The 18,027-nt window shown below is 44.7% G+C and overlaps 1 protein-coding gene across 13 annotated transcripts in view; it reads left to right on the top strand.

The window, feature by feature from the left end:
* TLN2 (talin 2) overlaps positions 1–18,027 on the top strand; it is a 442,548-nt gene that overhangs the window by 314,580 nt on the left and 109,941 nt on the right. For all 13 annotated transcript variants that reach the window (XM_019832311.3, XM_019832310.3, XM_011282911.3 and 10 more), the window contains 4 exons: positions 9,489–9,697; positions 10,774–10,893; positions 11,910–12,107; positions 13,164–13,303. In XM_019832311.3, coding sequence (XP_019687870.3) covers positions 9,489–9,697; positions 10,774–10,893; positions 11,910–12,107; positions 13,164–13,303 — 667 coding nt within the window. The remainder of the gene's footprint in view (positions 1–9,488; positions 9,698–10,773; positions 10,894–11,909; positions 12,108–13,163; positions 13,304–18,027) is intronic.

Genomic DNA, 18,027 nt, shown 5'->3' with positions numbered 1-18,027 from the left:
AAAAAAAAAAAAAAAGAGGAAAAGAAGATGACAATAAGATGTGAGTGAAATTTTCAAACATGGAAGGAGGCAGATGAGTGGTAGCAGACAGAGCCAGTGAACTAAAGGCCTCCCAGGATAGGGCAGCCAACAAGAAACAAGCTGATTTGTACTGCAAAACCCTGGGAAGGTTTGATTATTGGAGACACCAGTTACCCCCGAAGGCAGGAGACACCCTTAAACAGGAGTCTGTATAAGAAACAGCTTGTGTAATTATCAGCTCTAGGAAAAACACCAGGATATAAGGAAACATCTCCCTAGTAGGAAGAAGACCTAATAGGAAGTCTATAGCTACCTCAAATGGAAACATCAAGAAGTTTCATTATAAGCCCATTATTGGAAAGAGGAAATGTGTCCAAAGAAAGCTCAAAGAGCTGAAGTGGTTCTAGGAGAGGAATGGGGAACTCTGGGATGGGGAGGAGTAGTTATAAATAGTTGGTTTTGTTACACGGTGGTACTGCTTGCCTTTGGAACACACACACACACACACACACACACACACACACACACACACTGTTAGTGAGGTATAACATACATCTAGAAGAGAGCGTTAAGTCCTAAATGTAGACCTTCATGAGTTATCACAAATGGAACGCACCCAAAACATCACCACCATGATCAAGTAATGGGACATTTTCAACACCCACATGTGCCCTCTGCTCCCTGCCCCTCATTTTATTCCCTCCTGTCTCCCAGAGGTAAACACCCATGACTTGTAACAGCATTAATTCATTTGCTTATTTGTAACTATGAAGGAAATCATGCAGATGTGTCCTTGTGTCTTCACTGTCTTTTCAGGCATTACGTTGTGAGATTCATGTGATGTAGGCAGCAGTTCTTACATTTCTGTTGCTTCCTGTAATATTTTATTGGATGACCATACCTATTTGAGACTTGATTCCTTTGATGGGTAAAGCTGTGGACAGTTCTAGGACATGCTGTTTAGTGGGCATAAATAAGCATTTTCTTAATAGATACCTAGAAATGGAATTGCTGGGTGCCAGGCTGTGCTTGGCTCTAGCTACCTTCCTTCGGGCACTGGTGTATGAAAGTTCCAGCTGTTCACATCCTTGTCTCCACTTTCTGTTGTCAGCCATTGTCATTCTGCTGAGTGGGTGTAGTATCCTATTATGGTTCTGATTTTTATTTCCCTGAAAAGCAGCGCAATTGAGGATTTTTTCATATACTAGTTGGCCATCTGGATATCTTGTGAAGTGCCTGTTCATGTCTTTTGCTCTTTAAAAAAAAAAAAAAAACTTTGAGGGGCACCTTGGCGGCTGAGTCTGTTAAGCATCCGACATTGGCTCAGGTCACGATCTCATGGTTCCTGAGTTCCAGCCCTGCGTCGGGCTCTGTGCTGACAGCTCAGAGCCTGGAGCCTGCTTCGGATTCTGTGTCTCCTTCTCTCTCTCCCCTCCCTGGCTCATTTTCTCTCCCTCTCCCTCCCTCCCTTTCTCTCTCTCTCTCTCTCTCAAAAATAACTCAAACTTTCATTTTTAATGTTTGTTTATCTTTGTATTTGTTGTAGGAAGTCCTTTTCATTTCCATGTATCTTTTATCTTGGAGCTTACCTTTCGCTCTCAAAGTTGTTCCTTGGTGAATAGATTTTTTTACAATCCTAATGTAGTTCAATTTACAGCTCTTTCCCTTAAGGTTAGTCACTGTGTCCTTTGCAAAAATTTTACCTCCAGAATCATTAAGTACTCTTTCCTGTCGCTGTCTAGAAGCTTTGTTGTTTTAGTTTCTATACTTAGAAGTACGATCCATCTAAAATTGAGTTTTGTATGGGAGCAAACACAAGTGGTGTATCCCACACCACTTGTTGAAGCAACCATCATATCCCCAGAAGTCTTCAGTTTTCTCTGTCATTAGTTAAGGGAACTTTTATGAGAATCAGTTTCTGATCTTTAGATTCTTTTCCAGTGACTTAATTGCCTCTCCCTACCTTAGTACCACACTTTGCTAATTACTGCGGTTTTATACTAAGTATTAATATCTGATTATATAAGTCCTCTGACTTTAAGTGCTGACTGTTCTTAACCCTTTGCCTTTCCAAACAAATTCTACCATCAGCCTGTCAGTTTCCACTCCCCAAAAAGACCTGCTTATTTTTTCCTTTTTCTAAATTGGAGTTACATTGAATCAATTTGGGGATAAGGAACCTTTTTATATTAATGAGGTTTCTAATCTGTGACTATGTCTTGTCCTTACACTTAGATTTTCTTTTTAATACTGTTTTATGGTTTTATGTATATAGTTTTGTGTGTTTGTTTTCATTAGGGTGTGCATGATCTGTTTGGTCCCATTGTCAACTTTGCTATATGCTTTTGTTTAACTGGTATGTTATAAGCATCATGTATTTTCTGTTTTGCAGAGAGAGGGGTTGTTGATGCAGCAATCTTTTTTTTCAGCTGGACTCTTTGTTCCATTTACCTATAATGTAATGACTGATGTATTGGGATTTTAATCTAGCCTTTTACTTTTTGTTTTCTGAATGTCTTACCTGTTCTGGATTCCTTTCTTGCCTTTCTTCACATTCATATGTATCTGTTACATTCTGTCTGCCCTTGACGAGCTTGTTAGTTGTATATTCATTGACTATCCTATGATTTTCAAAGTCTAACATGAGTTAGTATGTTCACCTCTTCCTGGACAGTACAAGAATCTTGGAACACTTGAACTCCCTTCACCTTTCTTCCCTCTCATTCATTATTGTCATTTTTGTGTGTTTTAATTACACAGATATATCGGTCTTCTCAATACAGTCTCCATATTGTTTCATATGGTCAGTATCCATTTAGAGTCACCTCCATATTTACCCCTTCCATTGCTCTTTGTTCCTTCCTGCTTCTCCCATGTGCCTCCACTTGGGATTATTTCCTTTCTGCCTGAAGAAGTCCCTTCATTTGCCTTAGTACGAGTCAACTGGTAACAAATTCTGTCCCTTTTTGTCTGCATCCACCTTTGTCGTGCCTGTATTTTTGGTGGGTAATTTCATTTATAAGATTTTAAGTTGGCAGTTATTTTATGCCAGCCCTTTGAAGATGTTATTCCATTGTCGTCTGGCTTTCTTGATTTCTGTTGTGAAGTCAGCTGTCAATGTCCTTTTGTAAAGGTAATATGGTTTTCTTTTGCCCCTCTACTAGCTTTTTGAATGAAAGAAGTTTTATTGTGTGTTTATCCTGCCTTGGGTTTTAGTACTGTTTGAGAATGGGATTTGTTATCTTACATCAGTTTTGGAAATCTCCCAAGCACTGTATTTTCACGTAGTGATTCTGCCCCATTTTTTCTGTCTTCTCTGAAGATTCTAGTTACTGTCTCTATGGGCCATTTCCACTGTTTAGCCTACCTCTTCTTCTTTCCCATGTTTGCTGTGATTTTTCTTCTCCATGTGTTTTTCTCAGCATTCTCCTTTGATGAGTCTGCAGCTCACTGTTCCTCTCCTTAGCTGTGTCTACTCTGCTTTTAGCCTCTTCTGAGTTTTTAATTTGAAATGTCCTATTTTTCAGTTTGATAAAAGCCTCTTGATAGTTTTCTTGCACTTTCCAAACCTTGGATGCTGAAATTTTCTATCTTGCCATCTAATTTCTTCAACGTAGTTATCACAAGTTATTGAAAGTCCTGGTCCAGTAATTCCAATATCTGGATCACCTGTGGGCCTGTATTCATTGTCATTTTTCTCCGTTTTCAGCCGTTGGTCTTACCTCCTGCTGTTGCTGATATTTTTTAATCTAATGCTAGACATGGGTACTTTAAATTGAAGAGATGGTCTGAGGCTCTGAATTGTGTTTTTTTCCCTACAGAGGATTATTCTTTGTTTCTGGCATGTAGTGAACATCTAAGCAGATCACTGTAATATGGGCAGGGACGGAGCTGATTGGAAACTGTGTGGTCTATTTCCAGTTTGTTTTTTATGGGATAGCCCTTTGTGCATCCCATCAAAGCAACTGTGATGTTTACCAAGGACATTGCCTTTCATGGGCTCACAACTGTCCTTTTTAATTCTCCCAGCCCCATGAGATTTCAGGAAGTTTTGCTCAGCTCCTGGGCAACAGTTTACAAATTAAGGAATGCCTTGAAGGGAAAAGCGGCACTGTACCTCCCTCTCTGTGCTTTTTTTCTCTTTAAAATCTTGTTCCTCTTGGGATGCCTGGGTGGCTCAGGCAGTTAAGCACTAGACTCTTGATTTCAGCTCAGGTCATGATCTGAAGGTTTGTGAGTTTGAGCCCCACATCAGGCTCCACACTGACAGTGCAAAGCCTGCTTGAGATTCTCTCTCTCCCTCTCTCTCTCTCTGCCCCTCCCCCATATTCTCTCTCTCTCTCTCTCTCTCTCTCTCTCTCTCTCTCAAAATAGTCTTTTAAAAAATGAAATTAAAATAAAATAAAATCTTATTCCTCTTAGTGCCTTGGTCTCTCTCCACTGCCATCAAATAGATGTTTTGTATGATTTTTCCAATGAGGGGGAATTTATCTGCAATAAGTTATTTTGCCATTATGATAACCAGGGTCCTCTTTGATTTTTTTAAAACTCTGTGTATTTATTACTTTAAAAACAGAGCACAATAGGAGTGCAAAAAGAGTTCTCCATAGTATAATACAGTACTTGCAATAATAAGAATTTTGTCCTAATGGGAGAGTAAGAGAAGCTGTCAAAGAGAACTGGCCCCCTGATCAGGGTTTTAAGGATTGTTTAGCATTCATTTAGTGTTCAAGGAGAAGGAAAAGTATTTATAAATTCTTACAAGGCATAGGGTACATGGGAGATGCAAGCTTCAAGAAATTCTACACCTTTCTGGAATCTTGCCAGCTTGGTACAGCTGATGAAATGCCTCTTTAATGGAGGGAAGCCTCCTTTATAGGTTCCATCATTTGATACTGATAACATCTAGGATGACAGACTGTCTAGTCTGTGTGTGAAAATAGCCTGGAAGTAGCACCATTTAGTTTTGGCAGGCGCTGAATGGGTGGTTGGGGGGATGGGAACAGTGTGTATCAAGTCCCAAAGGGAAGAGAAAAGACTGACCAAGTGACCTTGAGGAGGGTTCAGGCAAAAGGCAAGCAGGAGAGGAGTAAAAACTTAAGGATGGAAAGGGAGACTGGGTCAGCTCCTAAAGAGCCTCGTAAGCCACCTTAAATAATTTAAAACTTATGAGCATGTGAAGACAGTGAAGAGTTTAGATTGCCTTTTAAATAGGTTGCCCTTCCTCTCCTATGCAGATAAAGTGAGGGAAACAAAGTTGGAGGCAGGAAGACGAGGGTGAATGCTGCTGCATTCATCCGCCTGAGAGATGGGGGTGGCCTGCAGAAGAAATGAACAGATGAATTAAAGAAAAAGAGACCTGACAGCTGTTGGTTGACTGGTCAGGGACTGGCAGGGATGGAAGTAAGGAAAACAACATGGACACTCAAGTGTTTGGCCTGAGAGCTGAATGAAGCACAGGGCCATGGGCAGGCATGGTGGGCTGGAGTTCAGGGATTCCAGATTCAACTATAGATGTATTCAGTTTGAAGCATCTCCAGGTCAAGGTGCCCATCAGGCAGCTAGATATTTGCCTTTGAAACTCAGTAGAGAAGTTTCGACTGGAGACGATGTTCCTTAACTGTTGAATACAATGATAACAATTGAAACTGAAGAAGTGTGAACAAGTTTGCCGAGAGGGAGCGGTAGAGCAAGAAAAATTATCACAAGTAACTCTGGATAACGCAAATATTTAACAAAGAAGAAGGCTAAGCAGCAAAGGAGACGTTTGAAAGAAGTGAGAATGTGCAGCCTTGGAAAGAGCCAGAAAACCTGGAGAAAGGGAGGTGTCTAGAGCCAGAGAGGTAGTTGCTACCCAGAAAGTTGCCTGAGAGAGAGGCTTAGGGGAAGCATCCATTGGCTCTGGGAAAAACAGGGTCACTCTTCTTGTTGGAGGCAAGTCCTCGTAAGTTCGAAAATGGCTGGTAAGGAAGGAGAGAGAAAGTACGTGTGGACAGCGTCTCCCTGGGCCTCAGCCGCTGCTGGGCTAGATTCTAACACAGATGTGTTTTTGTTGGGCTGGTATCCAAATGTATCCAAACCACATTTCTGCTTGGCTGAATATGGTGGCGTATAGACCTCTTTTCAGATCCTGTATGACAGATTAAACACCTGTGGCATACCAGGTTTTTACCCTGTGAGTTTGCTATGTCATCTACTGCTGTCTACACACAACCTACGTGAATTCTAATCAGCGGTGGCTGCCATTACAGAGAATTTCACTGCATCGCTGATCACTGTGGAATCTTCTTAATGCTTGTTCCTGAACATAATTTAAGATCCAGATAGCAAGAATACTGTAAAAACAATTTGTGTCTTCAAAGCGTTGTGGTCGTTGAGACTGTAGTCTGCTTTTGTGTTGCCCAGTGGCCATTCTGGCTGTGTAATGTACCCTGGACTATATGAACATTTTTGTTTGGAGGGTGGTATTTGCCTGCAGACCTGACCCTGATGAATGTCATCATTACCATCGAGAATGTTGCTGTGAACTAAGCCGTACGTAGCCATAGATGTTCATCGGGCTCCTGGCCTCTTGTTCCATTCCTTTGATGGTGTAGCTTCCTCTTCCTTGGAAACCTGATTCCTCCTAAGAGGATCCCTGAGGTGCCTCGAGATTTCATAGTGATTCCTCAGCAGAAAACGCATGGGATAGACTAGCCTAAGCTCTTGGCATTCAGCTCCTCTGGTTTCTGCCTTTTAAAAAAAAAAAACGTCTGGGTCTGTAAAAGGTTTTTCAGTAAATGATTTGTGCATAAATGTGACTTTTCTAATTGTACGTGATAAATGTTTCATTCTCTCAAAGTCGTATACAGCTCAAATAGAAATGGACTCAGGAGACTATATAATAAATGGGAAGACAAGGGGAGATGTCGAGAAATCACAGCCTGGAATTTTCAACAGTCAGAGCAGTGATCTCAGCCTCCTAAAACTGGTGGGAAACCGAGGCCCTGAGGGAAAAGGCAGCAGTCTAGGCCACACAGCTAATCAGCTGCAGAGCCAGAGGTGGATGAGGCCTTAACCACATCTGGTGCCTTTCTGAGCAAGGGCATCCTTCAACCCTGTGCCAGAAGCTTAAACATAAAAAGGGATTGACTGTTCCACTCCGCTTGTTTCTCTCCTTCACGTTCGCTTTATTTATCTTTGTGTTTTCTCTTCTGGGCTTCCCCTTCGCCATAAAAAAAAAAAAAAAACAAAAACGCTTTGTTTAAAATTCTTTCATACCGCACGTTGCATTCAGAAGTGCCGGGTGATAAACGGTGGATTGGCAGCTTTGTAATTTGCCCTGATTAGATTGTAGAGTTATGTCCCAGCTGTGTGACTTACTAAATATTTACAGATTCGCAAGTCTGCCACGCTGCAAAGTTGCCTTGTTTTATGGATGCGGGGCCTCGCACATTACTGTATTATGGCGCCTCATCCTCCATAAGGAGACGACCACCTGCTGCTTCTGCTGATGCAGCAGAAGTCACGGCTGGTAAAGGCCCCCTTCAGAGGCGCCCAGAGACCGTCCCGCTGAAGCTTTAGACAATCGTCACCTCGAAGCTGAGCGCAAGAGAAACCGATGTGTGTCAGTTTCACGCAGATGGTGTATGTTCCAGCAGGAATCCCTCCTAGTTCTCTACCCCAAAGAGCACTGTGCAGAGAGTCTGACCCAGAAGCTTAAGAATCCTCAGATCTAGCCCCGGCACTGCCTCTGAAAGTGTGTCACAGACAAGATACCCCTCAGTGCTAGACCTCCTCTATGAAGGAGTTGGGTGAGATCTGCTTTAAGGTGGGTTCTTCTGCATTTCTCAGGGTGTCCAGATTCTCTTGTTACATGCTCTGGCACTTTAGCCTTCATCTTCTGCTTGGCTATGCCAGGCCCTCAGTGCCACGCAGGAACGTTCGTGTCCATTTTATGGCAGATGGTACTATAATTTTTAACAACTAGTTTATATTCATAGTTGATCTGCACATCCCATCATCCTTAGAAGCGAGTTTAAAGATGAACAGACAGGGGTGCCTGAGTGGTTCAGTCAGTTAAACGTCCAACTTTGGCTCAGGTTATGATCTCACAGCTTATAAGCTCGAGACCCTCATCAAGCTCTGTGCTGATAGCGCAAAGCTCAGAGCCTGGAGCCTGCTTCAAACTCTGTGTCTCCTTCTCTCTTTTCCCCTTCCCTGCTCACTCTCTGTCTCTCTCTGTCTCTCTCTGTCTCTCTGTCTCTGTCTCTCGTTATTTAAATAAATAAACATTTAAAAAATAAAAAATTAATGAAAAATAAAAATTAGTAAAAAATAAATAAAGACGAACAGGCACTTCCCAAAGGAAGATATACAGATGGCCACTAAGTGTATGAAAAAATACTCAACATCATTACTTCTTAGGGATATAAAAGTTAAACCGCAGTTAGCTACGATCATATGCCCACCAGAATGGCTAAAATAAAAAATCTGACAATAGCAAGTTTTGCCTAGGATGTAGGGCAACTGGAACTCTCATACATTGCTGGTGGAGTGCGTCATAGTAAAACCATTCTGAAAAGGTTTTGTGGTGTCCTCTAAAGCTAAACTTCCTCTAAGACACAGTAATTCCGCTCCAAGGTTATATCCAAGAGAAATGATTCCCTATGTCCGCTTACATGCATGAAAGAAATGCAGGAAAGTTACAAGAACTTTCTTGGTAGCTTAATTCATAGTATCCCTAAACACCAGTCCATATGTCCACCCACAGAAGAGAGGATAAACAAATGGTGAATTGGTACAATGAAATACTACATATCAAGTCAGAGGAATGAATATAACAGCATGGATGAAACTCCTAGCATTCTGGCAGAGAAATAAACCAGACACAGCATACTGGTGGTTCCATCAACAGGGGATTGAAGAACAGATAAAACTAGCCTAACTAGAAGAGTGATCATTTCTAGTGTGAGAGGTTATTGACCGAGGAAGGGGACAGGTGATGGAAATGCTGTGTCTCCATCTGCATTGTGGCTACGTAGCTGTAAACATACGTAAAAATTCACTGAGCTGCACATGTGGAGTGCTCACTTGATTGTATCTAAGTCATGCCCTGATAAAAAAACAATTGGGACGAAAAGTGCGTCTGAGTGGTCCATCTGTGTACTTGATCCCATGCACTTGACGTTACAGGTCCGTGGACACCCACAGCAGAGTGTGTGACGGGAACCAGAGAGAAATCATTGTTAGCCTGCCACTTGTTACAACGTGTCTCTTGGATTGGCCCAGAGCCGGTGGTATGGGCTGCTCCTTCGAGAAGCATAGCAATTCACATTTCATAAAAAGTGATTTGGAGCCCACCTGGACCACACACTGTCAGAGGGTCTTCTCCTTTCTAGGAAGCTGTGGTCTAGAGTCTGACTTTCAAATAAAGTATGGCTTTTAGATGGAGTCTAACAGAAAGTCCATTGGCATTTGATCCCTAGGGGTGGCTGCAAGAGAGACAGCCCAAGCTCTGAAAACGCTGGCCCAGGCTGCCCGTGGAGTGGCCGCATCCACCAGCGACCCCGCAGCTACGCATGCCATGCTAGATTCAGCCCGCGACGTGATGGAGGGCTCAGCCATGCTCATCCAGGAAGCCAAGCAGGCCCTGATTGCACCTGGGGATGCTGAGAGTCAGCAGAGACTAGCCCAGGTGAGGCCCCGGAATTGGCAATTGCGGTCATCGCTAAGGTGGTCACTCTTTTCCGGGTGTGAACATTGCTCAACGATGGGTGTTTTCAAGACCTTCCCAAGTAGTATAACCATGCTGGGCTTATGCGATACCCACTTTTTAACTTTGGTCTGGTAGCCCCCGTCATATGAGATCTGCTCGACTGAGTTAACAGAGAGCATGGGGGCCTTTATTGACATCTATCCTTGGAACTTCAGGAGCCAGGACGCTCGGCTTGTTTGCTTGGGTCCCAGGTGTGCTTAAATACATTCCTCTTCCTAGTCTGGGAGGTGAGGTAGGTCCACTTAGTGGGTCCGCTCAAAGTTTTATACTCCCTTTATTGCCTCTTCGGATGAGTCTTTGCCTGCCTAATGAAACCTGTGGGCTAGAGACCATCTAGGCAAAGTTCTAGACAGGAAACTGGGAAGATGATTTAGGTTAAAAGACACGACACAACCCACTTCCAAAAACCTTACCCTTTGCCTAAGGATACAGAACAGTACATACAGCAAGTCCTTGGACATCCTAAAGAGGCAGCATGAGGGCAGCTCCAAGTTCAAGTTTGAAGTGCTCAGAGCATCCCGCCTGCCCTTGAGCAGGGTGAGGTGTGGGGGTGATGGCACCTGTGTGTCACAGAGAGAAATCAGCCACAGGCCTGCCTGCGACCCAAAGAATTCAAGGCCTCCTTCCACTTTGGTGGCCTCCACAGGGCTCTCAGGAAGGGGGCTCTTTGTGTTTCTTTTGGTAGTGGATACTTTGTGGTAGAACCTGATGTAATATTAGAGAGTTCTGTGTTTGAGTCATTGTGTTTGGTGATGGGGTGCGCACGAGATGTACTATATCAGCGTGTCAGACCCTTTGCCAAGACAGGATGTTAACCCCAGTGAGAGGCCTAGAAGAGGTGATTTAATGGTAAACAGTGTCAGCTGGATGCTGGCAGATAATTTCCCGATCCTTTTCAGCTCTGCGCACTGTCACTGCTGGTTCCCAGCACATCTGCGCAAGTGTTTGCACTGAAACTACTCTCTTACAGACCTTTTCTCCCTCCGTGTATTCAGGTGGCCAAAGCCGTCTCGCACTCCTTGAATAACTGCGTGAATTGTCTCCCTGGCCAGAAGGATGTGGACGTGGCCTTGAAGAGCATTGGCGAGTCCAGCAAGAAGCTGCTTGTGGACTCGGTGAGAGGTTTTTGCATTGAGAAGGGGCACCTGGGGGACTGGGCTCGCCGTAGGTGTGAGAGGAGTCTTCTCCTTTCCATGGGGTCTCAGAGCAGCTAACCTCCATTTTAGGAGTCCTGTTTTTCCTCTCAATTTGCCTTTCCTTGTTTTGCTTTTCCATGAGCAAAGTTCCCAGGCGGAGCTTTTCAAGTTGACTTTTGCTTTGAGTCCTTGTTGCTGTTTGCTCTTGTATCCTCCCGGCGAAAACAGGAAAGGTGGGTATGTGATCATCTGACTTGTTGTCAGGACATCACAGGCAGTCACAGGCAGGTGGTGGAGGGACATGTGTGTCCAGAACTCACTGAGAGAGCAAGTTGTCTAAGGAACTGCATCTTGGAGCCTGTTTGCTGTTTTGGGCACCCCTTTCAGTGGGGGCCTTTGGTTCATCCATCCCTTCTCTGCCGGGTGCCTGGCACATACCAGCTATGGAAGCCGCGTATGCAATGTGACTAATAGAGCCTAGCCCTAACCTCTCTGGAACTTAGGGCAGTTCCGCCAGTGATGCTTCTGGTCCACGTAAAAGCTGTGTTAGCAAAGGTTACTAATTGGTGGCTATTAGTTTGGAAGAATAGGATTTGAGGTTTAATACAGCATCTGCTTTTGTGTTCTAGAAAGCTAAAGCTTTGAGAGGCTCCATCCGAAATAGAGTGATGGTTCAGAGCATGGATCCTGGAGTCAGATTGCCCACGTGTCAGTCCTGGCTCTGCTACTCAGGAGACCACAGCCCCTGAGGATAGACCATATTCGAATCCACTGTGTCTAGCATTGACTAGGTGTTCAAGTAAATTTCAGTGAATGAAATAACGTTGGTATGTTACAGGTCATACTTCACATAGGTGGGCTCAGACCAGAGCCTTTTCGTTTAGGTGACTCAGAAATGCATCCCTGGAGAGCCCTCCTTCCCTCCATGGCGCCTTCCTTATTTCCACCACGCAAAGTAAAACTTCTTATGGAGCATGCCTTTCTTCCCCCTGCAGTTACCTCCAAGCACGAAGCCTTTCCAGGAGGCCCAGAGTGAACTGAACCAAGCTGCGGCTGATCTGAACCAGTCTGCTGGGGAAGTGGTCCATGCCACCCGGGGCCAGAGCGGAGAGCTGGCCGCAGCCTCTGGGAAGTTCAGTGATGATTTCGATGAATTCCTGGATGCTGGCATTGAGATGGCAGGCCAGGCTCAGGTGAGTGTGGCGGTGGCTGACTGGGGTTGACCCTCGCCTATCCTCTGATGGACTGTTTACCCTTGAGGGCCCGCTGGACAAACAGGAATAGGGAACCTGTCAGCAGACCACACCGATGCGTTCTCTCCGCTGCTTAGGAAACTCTGTGACCTCACAGGCCTGGCATTCCTAAAGATGCTATTAACTTATGTGTGAAATGCTTCTTAGGGATGACGGATAACTTTTCCCACGATCATGCAGCAGCGTTCATGGTTTATTTCTGCTTTTTGCAGGGAGGGCAGCTCTGTGTCCTGTGCTTCATAGGTCGTATAATATGGTGAGAAATCTTGTGTTTGAGGTTCACTGGGCCCATTTGAGGAGATTGTGTCCGATGCTAAGTGTCGAATGATTAAAAATTACCTCCTTGAGATGAACAGATAAAACCCTTGTTCAGAACAAGGGGACATGACTGGTCTGGTGTCAGCTTGCAAAGCTGTTTTTTCTTGAGCTCCTGTGAACTGCCTAGAGGAGACACCCAGGGGTGTTGCTTGCTGTGTTATCTACAAATGGTTATTTCTCGGGTGGTAAGTAAGCCAGGTGAGAAATGAGACTTCTCTCAAGTCAGGAACTTCTAGGCTGCGGTCAGCTCTGAATATCTAGACAGTGGCAGTCGTTTGTGCCAGGCCGAGATGTACGAGCTGCTCGACAACTCCAGCATTGTTGAGCGGGATGCTGGAATCCTGGCCCGGTCTGTGCGCTGGTGTGCATGTGCTCTCTCTCCCTCTCTCTCCTTCCCTCCCCCGCTTTTAATGCCTGCCCTTGTGAGACAGCACAGCTCTCTGCTGACCCAGTTGGGGCTGGATTTCTGTCCTGTTGCGTGCATCTTGGTCAGGGTATCTGTTTGGGGGAGAGTAGACACTGGGCACCGTCTCGACCATTCAGGCCTCTGCAGACTCACCGGGCTACGTGCGGTCTCCATAAGTTGCTTCCATTCGGACATGGTACTCCTGGCTCTCTGAATGCCTCCCGGGAGAAATGGACAGTCCCTAATTACTCTGCCTCCTTTTGACTTTCCAGACAAAAGAAGACCAGATCCAAGTGATTGGAAACCTCAAGAATATCTCTATGGCATCCAGCAAGCTGTTGTTAGCTGCCAAATCTCTCTCTGTAGATCCAGGAGCCCCCAATGCAAAAAATCTCCTGGCTGCTGCCGCAAGGTAAGAAGGGAAACAGAATGTGCTTTCGTGTGTGCTTAAATAATGTCACTGTTGTAGAGCCGTGCCTGACATCCTGCTGTGCTTCTGTCGCTGAACACAGATGAGGTGCTGTTTCTCTGTTGTCAGAGGTAGAGTCGTGACTCTGGCATTTGATTAAACTGGCTTATTTTCATGTGCTTTCCCCACTAAAGAGGTCTTCTGTCTTCTACAGCCTTTCAGCTTGCTTAGGCTTAAGGCCCCCATTGATTTATAAACATGATGGCTTAAATAGACATTTTTAAAGTAGTGTCGTATCTTTGGGATTATGAATGTAATATATGCCCCCTGGAAAAAAAAAAAGAGAAAATATTGCAAAGTACAAAAAGCCCACAACACCCAACGACGCCTTCAACATTTCTTGAGCGCTTACTATGTGCCTGGCATTGATGTTAATTAGATGGATTTAAACATAATCTGTTTGTCACTTGCAGAAGGCCTCCAGTTTAGGATGAATGGGGTAGGGGTGGGAGTAAATTGTTTGGGGAGAAATATTAAAACGTGAGCCTGAGTTCTGGATGTTGTCCGTGTCCTGCTTTCCCGTTGTTTTCACCCGAGGAAGCGGTTAATACAATACAACATCTGTTCTACGGCCACTGTGGCTCACTAATGGGTGATTGAATGCTGGTACGTGGAGAAAGTGCAGTGACAGCCCAGGCAGATTTTGTGTAAGCAAACCCACACTCATTTTCCTGAACCAAGAGAGTAGGGTGTTGCATGTTTCTCTGGTCCTGTAGGCATGCATGTTTTCGTAGCATTCCTTGACATAACTTGATACATAGGAAAGCTAACAGCAGTAACAGATGAGATGTGGGCAACTAGAATATATAGTATAATTGGAAGCCTTTTCAAAATGTGAAGATTAGTGATTCTTTTCTTTTTTTTTTTTTTTTAAATGTTTATTTTTGAGACAGAGACAGAGCATGAACAGGGGAGGGTCAGAGAGAGAGAGGGAGACACAGATTCTGAAACAGGCTCCAGGCTCTGAGCTGTCAGCACAGAGCCGGACGCAGGGCTTGAACTCACGAACCGCGAGATCATGACCTGAGCCAAAGTCAGACGCTTAACCGACTGAGCCACCCAGGCGCCCCTAAGATTAGTGATTCTTAAAATGCATAGCTTGAATTCTACTTCTCAGTTTTTCTTTTTAAACTTGACTTTGCTTGCTTGCTTGCTTATTGGTTTTTTTCATGTCTTTCTCCTGGGTGCTCAGTGCCTGTCTCTTCAAGCTAAGTTCAGAGTCAGAGCTGAATTCTAGTCCAGGCTCGAATGTTTGGCACGCTTGGTTACATTGGTTGGAGTGCTCAACCTGCCTAAACTTTCCCATCTGCAAAATGGGGGTATGTGCTACATCATCCTTAGGTTCTTGTCCATTCTCAGTATTAAGGTATCTTGGTGATAACGGTTAAAACCTGTCTCGTCCTCTCTTGACATATAGTGCTTTTTTTTTTTTTTTTTGGCGGATGGTGAGGCAATTAGATAATTTTAGAGAATTTCCCTTGAAAACAGTTATCCTTAGATGTGTATACTTTAGCTTCAAACAATAGTGAGAGCCACTAGGAGTGGGAAAAAACCCTCCCCTCTCTCCACCTCCGTCTTAGGCTTTGTGACTGTGCCAGTGAGTGAGTGCCCTCCGAGGGGCAGGGGATGAGAAAGGAAGAAGTGATGTCTCCTCTGTTGAGCAGCTGTTTCTCATATAAAACCCTCTCTTGATTCCTCTTTTTCCTACAAAGACCCTTTGGATAAGGCAACTGATGTTTCCAGGTATCCGAACTCAGACGTTTTTCATTATCTTCAATTTTTTGGGTCGTTTCAAAATTATAGTTTCCAACTTAGAACGCGCTGTTCACTTTCCTAAATTGTGGGAAGAAGGGGAGAGTGTAAATTGAAAGCCAGTTAAGGAAGAAAACCCAGGCCCTCAAGGAATATTGCTGCTGTCCTGGCTCTGTGGGTGTCTGAAGGCCCCCTGGTGGTGACATTGAGGAAGGGCCCCAGAGACCAGGTGATAAAGCTTTCCTTGCCTCTGTCCTGGCTTTCAGCGTTGACGGGGAGTTCCCAGCCTGATGGTTTCATAGCCAAGTACGTGCTTTAAAACCATCACATGAAATGATTGTGCTGGCACATTGTCCTTGGCTTTGTGGCACATGTTGGGAAGCTGTGCTCCTTGAGGAGGTTTCCCAGTGGAAACTTCCTGCCAGATCCCCTGAGTCAGGCAAGCTCCCTTTTGGAGGTAAAGCTCTGCACAGCTGGGGTGCATGCATGCATTCATTCATCCAGCTAGCAGATTTTTCCCAGATGCCTGCTATGGGCTAGGTCCAGCCTTGGATGCTGGGCTCATACCGTGAATACAACCGGGATGGCCCTGGTAGAGTTAGGGCGGAGGGCACACACACACAACATGCTCACCCCCTTCCATCTGGACTTGGCAACAACCCTGCATGTAAGTGCCCTTGGAGTTAAGAACCAGGTATCTTATTGCCACTGCCCTCCCTATTTTTGAGACACCAAGCCCTGCCTGTGTGTCATGTGGATGACACAGTAGCCCCAAGGATGCCATTGTGAGGACCCAGACCTGGACCAACTCAGCCCTGTCCTGCTCCCGGGTCAGCAACCTTGAATCCTTTATTCGTTATGGTCTCCAGACTCTCTTCTCTGGAAGAGCAGTTGAGTATGACCTTTTCCTTTGTTCTCCATTCTGCATCAGAGCCCAGGTGCATTTGAGGAGCCCAGTCCTTTGGTTTTTGATGCTTAGTGGGGATGAAGTCCTTTTCTGTTCAGTGCCCGTTTGTTTATCTTCTTCCTGTATAGTTGGTGAGCTTGGACTCTCCTCTGATGAATTGGGTAGAGCTGGAAACCCTTTGTCAATCATTCATCAGCTTTTTCCCTGACCAGGGGCTGGTCTGATGCTCCCTGAACTTAGCCAAAGAAAGGGAAAACCAGCTTGCAGTTGCAAAAGGTGGGGGGAACATCGAACCTCTAAGCACCTCCCCTCTACCACTGCTCACACCACAGTCACCCTGGCTAGGACAACTCCCAGCTGAGAAGACTTTATGCCCACCACTGCCAGCTTTGGGACCCAGCCAGTCTTTCAGCTGCTTTCCTGTCCCCTGAGGGTTTCTTAGAACTTTGTGAGTGATTCCTCTTCCTGGGCTGCCCTTTGTTTTGAGGTTCCTGCCAGGCAGGCTTCCTCCTGTCTCCAGACACAGTGAAAAAAGGATCACCCAGCAAGCAGCACTTCCACACTATGAAATAGGAAAATATAAACTAGGCCGTGTGTTGGTCTCCTCCAGAATGTTCTGTTTCCTTTTTCTAAATCTGGATCTCGCTCAGGCCTGACGTCTCTGATTGCTGTGGCCTCCCTGGAGCTCTCCCTTCCATGAAGAACCTGTGTCCTCCGTCAGTGCTGCCTGCGAGCCCAGAGTGTATCTGGCCTCTGAGAGGTTCAGGATCCTGTCTGACGTGCTACCCCCATCCCTGCTTCCTTTGGCTCGCCTTCTTTGTGCCTTATCTGTTCATTATCCTGCCTCTCCAACCGGATTGCAATCACCTTGCTTTCCTAGAGAGACAAACTATATTGTTATTTTTTTTAATTCTCATGCCTTATGCAGAGCAGGACCAGGGAATATGCATGCACAGGTGGAATTTGGGGGCTCTTTCTCACCTTCTTAAGGACACTGTCGCTTAAGGAACGGAAATGTCTGATGTTGCTGTTTTCCCAGCCAACCTCCTTATTAGATGATTTGTGCTTAACAGATCATCAAAAGCACAAATTGGTCGATTGTCTTTCTTACTGCTGGCACATCTCCATATCTGTTTAAAATTTCCGGGCTGCCTGGGTGGCTCAGTCGTTTGAGCCTGCGACTTCGGCTCAGGTCATGATCTCATGGTTCATGGGTTCGAGCCCCGCGTCGGGCTCTGTGCTGACAGCTCAGAGCCTGGAGCCTGCTTCGGATTCTGTGTCTCGCTCTCTCTCTGCCCCTCCCCCACTCACGCTCTTGCTCTCTTTCTCTATCAAAACTAAAATAAACATGAAAAAAGTAATAATAAAATTTCCCTCCAGAGCTCCCAAACTAGTTGAATCAATTCAGTGTCTCTAAACACTAAACAACGTGTAGGTTAGAGAGTCTTGTTTTAACATCTGAGGTTATGGATTTCAGTTTTTTTCTAAAACTGAGAATGGCTAGATATGCCTAGATAAAGAACAAAATACAAGGAAACACTCACTACTTCTAGATGGTGGAATTGTGGCTATTTAGCTTTTTTGTATTTAAAAAAAAAAAACTTGTGTAGCTTTAATCATTTTTTTAATTGTACAAAAAGATTACAAAAAGTACAGTTTAGGCCTATACATTATGACCTTTAATGGGAACCCAGAATTCTCTTGTAGACTCGACATTTATTGAGTCAGTCCTTTATTGTTGCACATTTGGGGTGCCTCCAATTCTTTGATCTTATAACTCACTGGTATAGTTTGAAACCTACAAATACTATTTATCACTGTCAAATCTGTGTAACCATTTGCCTCTGGGCCACTCATTTTATTATTGGGCTCTTTAATCCAGACTAAAATTGGGAAAAACAATACCTAAACCATGCTCCTTAGCCATAGACCACTTGTATGCACTTGTATGGATTATCCAACCACAAACCTTTGGTCTCTTGGTGTTTTTTGACCCCAAGTTTTTACT

Source organism: Felis catus, chromosome B3 (genome assembly GCF_018350175.1).
Source record: "Felis catus isolate Fca126 chromosome B3, F.catus_Fca126_mat1.0, whole genome shotgun sequence".
In the NCBI taxonomy this organism is placed as follows: Eukaryota; Metazoa; Chordata; class Mammalia; order Carnivora; family Felidae; genus Felis; species Felis catus.
The sequence above is the reverse complement of the archived record's forward strand: the minus strand, read 5'-3'. Positions and strand labels throughout refer to the sequence as shown.